The sequence below is a fragment of the Orycteropus afer genome, unplaced genomic scaffold, assembly GCF_000298275.1.
Source record: "Orycteropus afer afer isolate SDZICR_OR568_19922 unplaced genomic scaffold, OryAfe1.0 scaffold00064, whole genome shotgun sequence".
Taxonomy (NCBI): Eukaryota; Metazoa; Chordata; class Mammalia; order Tubulidentata; family Orycteropodidae; genus Orycteropus; species Orycteropus afer.
Genome location: NW_006921651.1, coordinates 2457070 through 2467288, shown reverse-complemented (window position 1 = coordinate 2467288; position 10219 = coordinate 2457070). Strand labels below are relative to the sequence as shown.

Genomic DNA, 10219 nt, shown 5'->3' with positions numbered 1-10219 from the left:
GGAAGTAGATTGCCCCATCTTCCTTCTGAGGAGTGGCTGGTGGGTTTGAACCACCAGCCTTCTGGTTAGCAGTCAAGTGCCTTAGGCACTATGCTACCAGTACTGAAGAATGGTAGTCATCAAAACGATATTGGTCCTAGCTGGAGATCCTGGATAGAGTGGGAGGGAAAATGTGGAACAAAATCCAAAAGCACAAAAATGACCAGAAATACTGGTCGGAAAGAGTCTGGTGGAACCCCCAAGACTATGGCCCCAGGTTACCGTTTGGGCCTAGAATTGGACTCACTCCCATGGATTGGCTCTGAGCCCAACAGCAGAAAGACCTATATGCAGAACAACTATCCCAAGGTGATGCATTCACCTATTCTAGAGAGATACACCCCTTAGAGCAATCGGCCATGGGCACCAGAGGGACAGCATTTCACATGGAGGGAAAGCTCGATAGACAGGATGCATAGTTAAGGTCACAGGGAGAGGGTAGTCACAGGGACGGGAGGGGAGGAGAGTTTGGTATGATTGGGGATGGTAACTGGGGTGTGAAATCAAATGTACACGAATTGTTGGATGTAAAAGAAATTTTGCTCTGTAAATTTGCACCCAAAGCACAATAAAATTCAAATAAATATTAAATACACATATATATGGCCTTCCAAAAAAAAAAAAAAAAATGATGTTGGTCCTATCATGTCCCTCACCATCCATCATCCTCACCTGACATTGATCACTTTATAGGTAATCAATTATGGTACTATCCTGGTCAAAAAACAAAACAAAAAACAAAAAACCCCAAAATATTCTAAGCAGAAGATTGTATAGTATGCTCTTGCTTTCCCTACACCAATGTATATTGGATATGGTATCGTGGATTAAATAGTCACTTCATAAACTGTAGAACAATGAAACACTGACATCACTTGGAGATTGTGGTTAGTGATCTCAGTGATACCACCTTGGAACACAAGTCTGCAAGGTCAGTTTTCTTCTTACCAGTCTCTGCTCATTATATAACTCTCAGCATCTACATGAATAAAGCAATACAGTTTCATAGAAAAGAGAAAGCACTTTTTTTCTGTTTACTAAAGCCTACAGGGTAGGGCACAAAATTGTGTTATTTTACAATGTATAGGAGATGCAGAAAATTATGTCTTCAAAATATGTTGTAATTTACAAATGATTTCGGGGTTGTAAAAGTAAGTAATTTACTTTCTCAATTGGTAAAACAATAATATTCTGGTAATTTTTTCTGATTCTAGAAGAAATGGTTACTGAAAAAAGCTATAAGCTCATATCTTTTCTGGTAATTTTATAAAAATTGAAATGCTAGTTATGGTTAAGAATAATAATTTTTTGTCTTTAAGACTTTATTAAAACAAATATTTTCAAATCAAATCAAGACTAAATGAATAAACTAGATCTTGAATACTTTGAGTTAAAATCTTTTTCATTCTTGAAGTAAAAAAAAAAATTCATGATATTTCTCACATTTATTCCTGTAGGACAAAAATTTTTATAATGATCAAGGCTAAAATTAAATAATTTACTATTAAAAATATGCAACAAAGAGGAGACTCTACTTAAGTATCCCGATACAAAAGAAAAAGAAACCATTTTAAACTAATGAAATGATTTTTAAGATGATGATTTGGCCCGAGTTTTACATTTGAACAAGAGCAGGAAATGTTCTCATCCTTAATCTTTCAACTTCAGCCTGCAGAACTGCAATCTGTTCAGCCTGTTGTTTTGAAATATGTGTTAATTTTTGTTGTTGCATCAAGTTCTCATATCGTTCTCTGGCAATCTTTTCACAAGTCAGTTTAGATCCTGTCCCAAAAATGAAAAAGAAATTTATTGGATCATTATCTGTATCTTCTAATATAGAAGCAACACTCGGTGGACTAAATGGATTAGTCAAAATTTGTGGAAATCCTGAGAAATGCTAGTAGCTTTATATCAAAAACCAAACTCCTGCTGTTGAGTAGATTCGACCCATAGTGACTCCTCCTTGGGTTTCCGAGGTGGTATCTAACAGAAGTAGATTGCTCAATCTTCCTTCCGAGGAGTGGCTGGTGGGTTTGAACCACCAGCCTTTTGGTTAGCAGTCAAATGCCTTAGGCAAATTTCCAGAATACTGGTTAGTTTTAAAGAAACCTACAGGAGCTCTGGTAGCATAGTGGCTAAGGCACTTGACTGCTAACCAGAAGGCTGGCGGTTCAAACCCACCAGCCACTCCTCGGAAGGAAGGTTGGGCAATCCTACTTCCGTAGTGATACTGCCTTGGAAACCCAAGGAGGAGTCCCTATGAGTCAGGGCTGACTCGACGGCACACAACAACAGCCACCACCATTTTAAAAAATGCTTACCAATTACATTACAGATGTCTCTTCTTTCTGAGACAGCCACCAACTCTTCTCGTAGATTGCAGCTTAGAGTGTAATTTGCTACATCTTTGTGATTGCTGTATCTTCCCAATTTTTTTAGTAGTTTTTTGCAGTTTTCCACATTCTTCTTGTGGGTCTGGAATTTTTGTTCCCAAGACATCCCACAAAAATAATTTTGAAGAAATGTATTATATTTTATAAAGACATAATTCTTAAAATTTAAATGAATCGTTATCATTAAAATATCATCTATCATCTTACCACCGTAACTTTAGTATCTGGCATAATGCCTGCACACAGTAGGCACTCAAATTATTTGTTGAAAGACTGAATGTTAATACTTCATTTAGAAAAAAAAATCTTATAAACCCTTAAAAATAACAGATAATTGAAACAAACAAACCAACAAACCTCTGGCCCTGGGATTCCTTTGTTTCCATCTTACAGATACTATACATTCAAAATTGAGCATTTACTAAGAAACTATGATAAAAGAAAGCCAATAATGCCAAGGAAAGGCTTTCAGAACTTCTACACATAAATCATAATGTGAAATAGGAAATCCACACAATGGTGTAAAAACAATCAGCACAGCACACTTATGAAAATACTTGGGGGGGGGATGGGGAGGGTGTGGTCCCAAACCAATGTAGCACGAGTGTGTTATTTGTGTAAAAATATGGTAATTACGTCCTGAATATCAGTAAAGGACCAAGATTGTGTTAGATTCTGTTTGAAACATTATTACTTTGCTCCAGTGACTCACAACTGTTGGGATTACAATGATCAACATCTTAGAGACTTACCTTATCTAAAACAGCAATGGTTTGCTCCATTATTCCAATCTGAATAGCTATCAGAGTCTCATAGTGTGGTTCATTTAGGAACTTTGGGGGGGAAAAACAATATATATCAGGATAGTTTCCTCTATTTCTTTTAATGGATAACTTTATATAGGTTGTCTTAGTTTTGAAAGAGTTTTCAATAAATATCTATCTTTCTATGTAATTTAAGATTGATTTTACTTTTGTGCCATAATATTTACTTGTGTTTAACCATTGACACACTCACTTACATAGTAATGATTAGTAGAGTTTATTTTCTCATTCATTCATTTATTCATTCAGCTCACCAAACATATATTAAATGCCCCTCTTGAGTGCAGAGACACTGAGAGAGATACAAAGATAAATAACATGACTTTTCAAAAAGGAGAAAGATCACATTGTTCAAGAGTGGGATTGTGATATGATTCTTCAGGCTGGGGAAATCATGAAAGGCTTTATGGAGGAGGTGACATTTAAATTAGACCTTAAAACATAAATAGGCTTGGGATAGAAAAAAAGAAAGAAAGAAAATGAGGAACTGTATTCCAGGTCGAAGAACCAGTATGAGTAAAAAAGCACAGAGGTAGAATCTTAGAAAATCATAATCAGTTTGGTTTGCTGATGTATGAAGGAATAAGGAAGAATGAATTTGAAAAGTTAGATTGAATGCCTACTTAGGGATTTCTTAATTCATTTGCCAGGTAAGAAGCAGCAGTTCAAAATTTTAAAGTAGAGTAGTAATGTTGTTAGAGCTGGATAGGAATATTAATATGAAAGCAATATATAGTGTAGTTTAGATAAAACATTGAAAAGCCAGTTAGGATATTATTGATAAAATAGTTCAAACTATTGAAAATGGAAGACTGAACCTGGATAAAAGGAGTAGGAATATACAATGAGGAATAAACAGACTAGGCAAGACTTGGAAGGCAAGGAAAAGAGGGGACTCAAAAAATGACAGACTTTAAGGCTAGGTGAGTAGCTGGAAAGAACAGAAGTCAGTCAATCAAGAAGAGGAGCTATTGGGGGAAATGAAGATGAAACACGAGAGAGGTCATGGGCAGAGAGCTGGGTTTAAGAATGAGTCTTTTAGAAGTGATCGCTGAAGTCAGAGAAATAGAAGTCATTGAAGGGCATAAAAAGAAACATAAACTGAGTTAAGGGCATGATGTTAAAGAATGGTTGCATTTAAGGGCCAGAAGCAAAAGAGAAGCCAGAAAAACAGGCATAGTGGTCTGACATACTGGAAGGAGAAAACAGAGGTGAGAAAAGCCCAAAGGAATGCCTAAGTAGATGACTGTTCTGCAGCGAGTTGGAAGATGGTGATGGCAGGAGAGAGACCACTGGATTTGACATTTAGGAAATGCTTGTCGAACTGCCAGACAGAACTAGACTACTGAAAGGGTTGTGAAAACTGGAAGCAAAAAATGCAAACTCCTAGAAGTAAAAGACAGATACATGACGAGACTGCTGGCCTGGAATGTGTTTGGCATCACAGAAGCTTATTACATATTGTTTACATGAGTGAAATGAAAACTATATAGGGCAACAACCTAAGTGTCCATCAACAGATGAATGGATAAACAAAATATGGTATATACATACAATGGAATATTATTCAATCATAAGGAGAAGTAACGTTTTAACATATACTACTACATGGATGAACCTTAAAAACATCATGCTGAGCGAAGTCAGACACCAAAGGACGAACACTGTATGATCCCACTTACATGAAATATCTAGACAAGGCACATGCATGGAGACAAATGTCTATTAGTGGTGGCCAGGGGCTCAGGGGAGGGCGGAGTGAGTTAGTGGTCTCCAGGGGCTCAGGGGGGAGCGCTGGTAGCATAGTGCCTAAGGCACTTGACTGCTAACCAGAAGGTAGGTAGTTCAAACCCACCGGCCACTCCTCGGAAGGAAGATGGGGTAATCTACTTCCGGAGTGATGTTATTGTTGTTGTTATGTGCCGTGGAGTCGGCCCTGACTCATGGCGACCCCTCCTTGGGTTTCCGAGGCAGTATCACCACGGAAGTAGATTGCCCCATCTTCCTTCCGAGGAGTGGCTAGTGGGTTTGAACCGCCAGCCTTCTGGTTAGCAGTCTCGGAAACCCAAGGAGGGGTCGCTATGAGTCGGTCCGACTCTACGACACATAACAACAACAACAGGGGTTCAGGGGAGCGCAGAGTGAGAGCTACCGCTGAAGAGGTACTGAATTTCTATTTGGGGAGGGGGATGAAAAATTTTGGGAAATGTTTGGTGGTGGTGCTTGCACAACATGGTGAGTGTAATGAACGTCACAGAATTGTACACTTCTTCAAACATGGCAAACTTTTATCGTATGTATTTTACCACAATAAAATAAATAATTAAAAAAACTACAGAAGGGGAATGGGGGAGCTTACCTTTTGACGATCTCTTGAAAAAAACAGCATCTGAATATCCCAGGCCTTCTGATTTAGATCTTCCATTTCCATCTCCATTTTCTTATGTTCCCATTCAATCTGATATATGCCTTTGTGCACATCTTTACTTTCCACCATGCTAGTAACTTTCTTTTGTCCTTGAGTCTTTAAAAAAAAAAAAAGTACATTCCATGATTCAAATAATATGATTCTGCATACCGAATTACAGAATATTTGAAGCTGAATGCTATAGTTAGAGATAATTTTATCTTCTTTCAAAAATGCAGCAGATATTAAAAAATTACTTCTTGGGCAAAATCTGATCCCTATTATTCAAGATAGTCATTAAATGTTGTTGTTGTTATGTGCCAGTGAGTTAGACTCAACTCATAGCAACCCCTCCTTGGGTTTCCCAGGCAGTATCACTACAGAAGTAGATTGCCCAACCTTCCTTCCGAGGAGTGGCTGGTGAGTTTGAACAGGCAGCCTTCTGGTTAGCAGTCAAGTGCCTTAGGCACTATGCTACCAGAGCTCCTAATCATTAAATAGAAGGGATTAAAAGATATATTTAAATGCAGACTAAGTTTACTTTATATGTCAGCAATTAGGTAGGAATTCCTTTTGCCATCACCTAATCTACCAGTCTGTATGCATTTGTATCTCTAGTCTCTGCCCTCTCTCCTGACTCTGGATAAAGGTTTGTAGTTTTATGCTGCTAGGCACAGCAGTATCTGGTTGGTGGCTGGGGGCGGGGGGTAGGATTAGTTCAGGCGTTTTGTGGGTAGAGGTCAGGGATACTATTGAACTCCTCACAATGCACAGGACATCCCTCCACAGCAAAGAATGATCTAGGCCGAATGTCTATAGTGCTGAGTTTGAGAAACATCCCTCTAGGGCTATCACATTCTCCTTTTTTGCTTTCTTTTACAGTCAATTTGTCATAAGAGTTATTTATAGTCAACTCTGGTAGCATAGTGCCTAAGGCACTTGACTGCTAACTAGAAGGCTGGCGTTTCAAACCACCAGCCACTCCTCGGAAGGAAGGTTGGGCAATCTACTTCCGTAGTGATACTGCCTCAGAAACCCAAGGAGGGGTCACTATGAGTCCGGTCTGACTCAACCGCACATAACAACAACAACACTTCCTTACTTCAAATTATTTCCTCAGTCCTCACCAATTGAGCTCCTGCCCCAACAGTCTACTGAGAATGCCCTGGTCAAGTAACTGACATAATAGACAAGTCCCTCTACTTTGGAACTCGCTGAACTTCCAGACCATTTTCTCCTAGTGTTCCCTTAATTCATGGAAGCTCCTTCTCAGTTAAGTGACCCATTCTCTGCTAGATCTTTCAGAATTGGACTTTGGGCATTGGCTAGAACTCCCTTTCTTCTGTCTGTCTGCTTCCTAAATAATCTTCCTAAAGCAATCTAAGGGCTTTAAATGTCTATATGTAGATAGCACATAATTATTCATATGTAATCATCTATGTTGTTGTTGTTATGTGCTGTCGAGTCAGACCCGACTCATAGTGACCCATATGTACCAAAAAAAAAAAAAGAAAATCAAACTCACTGCCGTCGAATTGGTCCCGACTCATAGCAACCCCTCCTTGGGTTTCTGAGGTGGTATCACCACAGAAGTAGATTGCCCAATCTTCCTTCCGAGGAGTGGCTGGTGGGTTTGAACTTCCAGCCTTCTGGTTAGCAGTCAAATGCTTTAGGCACTATGCCACCAGAACTCCCCATCTATATGTAGATCACTATTAAATCTTTATCTCTGGGTAATTAACATTTCCACTGGGATGTTTTATAGGCACCTGAAATTTAAGAAAGGTCAAAACTCTTCTTTCTTTGCTATCAGGCAGGGCTGGGAACCTGGACATGTTTAATTATGGGTTAAATTATGAGAAAGCACTTTCTTTCTTAATAAGAAATGCATACTTAATGTTCTTAAGGCCTTTTGATACAATTGAATAAAAAGTATTATGGAAGTTCAAGTTTAATACATATCCTTCTGAAGCTCACATGAAACATTCTGCAAAATAGACCACATTCTGAGCCATAAAAAATACCTTAACCATACTTAAAATAATAGAGATCATATATATTTATAACATTAAATGTCCTAACAACAATGACAACAGACCACAATGGAATGACACTAGAAATCAGTAACAGAAAGATAGTTGGAAAATCTACCCAAAATATTTGGAGAGTATACTATACCATTAAAAAAAAAAAATATTGTGATTTGGGTGAAAGTTTACAGCAAATTCATCTTGCATACAGCAGTTCACATATACTTTGTTTCACGACACTGACTGCAATCTCCCACAATGCAAGAGCTCCCTTCCCACTTTCTCTCCATCGTTACCTCTTCCCTGTCCTTCTCTCCCATGCACTCCTGCCCCGTGAACTGTCTCCCTGTGCACACACAGCCCTTCTATTCTCCCATGGTTGATCTGGAGAGTATACTATACATTTTTAAATAACATATAGGTTATCTCAAGAGAAATAAAAAATATTTTGAACTAAATGAAAATAAAAGTACAACTTATCAAAACGTATTGAATGCAGTGAAAGTACATAAAAGATTGAAAACAAAGACTAATAACCTAAGGTTTTACTTAAGGAAACTTGACAAAAAAAGAGCAAATTAAATCCCAAGTCAGAACAAGAAGAAAAGAAATAATAAAAATCAGAGCAAAAATCAATGAAATTGAAAAAAGGAAGACAATAGAGAAAGTTAATGAACTCTAAAGTTGGCTTTTTGAAGAGATCAATAAAACTGATAATTTTCTAGCCAGGCTGATCAAGGGTAAAAAGAGAAAAGACACAAATTAACTAATATCAGAAATGAAAGAGGGACCATTTCTACTGATACTATGAACACTAAAAGGATAATAAAGGAATGTTATGAACAACTCTATGCCCCAAAATACTATAAATTAGATCAAATGAACCTATTCCTTGAAAGACATAATCCACCAAAACTCACACAAGGAGAAATAATCTGAGATATATATTTAAAAATTGGATCAATAACTAATAACCTTCCAAACCAAAAACCACCAGGCCTAGATGGTTTCAACAGTTAATTATACTAAATATTTAAGGAAGAAGTTATACCAGTTCTCTACAATCTCTTCCAGAAGGAGAAGGAACTTAATTCATTAGGATAATGAGGCCAGCATTATCCTAATACTAAAACCAAGCAAAGAAATTACAAGAAAATTACAGAGCAGCATTTCTGATGAACATAGGTGCAAAACTCCCTAACAAGATATTTGGAAATTAATTCTAACAATGTATAAAAAGAATTAGATAACATGACTAAGTGTGATTTATTCTGGGTGTGTGAGACTGCTTCAATGGTCAAAATCAATGTAATCCATCACATCAACAGTCTGAAAAAAAGAAAACATATGATCATACCAATAGATGTAGAAAAAGCATTTGACAAAATCCAACTTCACTTATGAAAAAGATTCTTGGCAAATTGGTAATACAGGAGAACTTCCTGACTTGATAAAGAATAGCTACAAAAAAGACACAGTTTACATCAAAGTTAATGGTATATGGTGTACATACTAGATACTTTCCTTCTGGTTTGGGACTGGAATCAAGAACAAGATGTCCCCCTGACCATTCCTAGTCAACATCATGCTGAAAGTTCTAGCTGATACTGTACAACAAGAAAAAGAAATAAAAGGCACACAGGTCACAAAAGAAGAAAGAAAACTGTCCTTGTTCACAGAAGGTATGATTTTCTATGTAGAAAATCTGAATAAACTCCGGAAATTAAAAAGTAATTACAGCACAATAGCAACATCATGGTACTAGAGATAAAGCAGGCCTCTGATGGGTACAGCGTAATACTAGACACAGCTGAAGAAAGAATCAATGGACTTGAATACATATCAATAGCAATTACCCAGATTGAAACCCATAGAGAAAATAGAGAGGGGGAAAAAATAGAGAACAGAACATCCAAGAGATATGGAAAAATATTAAACAATTTAACATATGTGTAACAAGAATCCCAGAGGGAGAAAGAGTAAGAACAGGGCAAAAGAAATATTCAAAGAGATAATCACCTAGAATATTCAAAAAATAGGGAAAAACATCAAACGACAGATTGGAGGAGCTCAGAGAACATCAAGCAGGAGTTACACACACACACCTTGATATATTATGTTCATACTGCTGAGAACCAAAGATAAAGTGAAAATCTCGAAGGCACATGTGTTACATTCAGAAGAAAAAAGATAAAAATGAAAGCAGACTTCTTGTCAGAACCTAAGTAAGGTAGAGTAATGAACATCTTTAAAGTGAGAATAAAGAGGAAGAGAGGTGCCTATCCAGATAAGTAATCCAGTAAAATATATTTCAAAACTGAAGATGAGTTAAAGACTTTTCAGAACAACAAACAAACACCAAAACAAACCCAGAAAATTCATTACTAGCAGACCCATACTTCAGTTATGTTAAAGGGAGTTCTTGGACCAGAAAGTATATACACCAGTCAGAAGCTTGGATCTATACAAAGAAATAAAGATTTCTACAAATTTTGAAAATGAAGGTAAGTAGAAAATCCTGTTTCC

General features: G+C 37.2%; 1 protein-coding gene across 1 annotated transcript in view; it reads right to left on the bottom strand.

The window, feature by feature from the left end:
• Window positions 1–1654: 1654 nt before the first annotated feature.
• Window positions 1655–10219, bottom strand: part of CFAP43 (cilia and flagella associated protein 43) — a 135208-nt gene continuing 126643 nt past the window's right edge. Inside the window, exons 23-26 of the mRNA XM_007940021.1 lie at window positions 5616–5780; window positions 3185–3265; window positions 2361–2514; window positions 1655–1821 (exon numbers count right to left, since the gene is read on the bottom strand). Of these exons, the coding sequence (XP_007938212.1) occupies window positions 1655–1821; window positions 2361–2514; window positions 3185–3265; window positions 5616–5780 (567 nt within the window). The remainder of the gene's footprint in view (window positions 1822–2360; window positions 2515–3184; window positions 3266–5615; window positions 5781–10219) is intronic.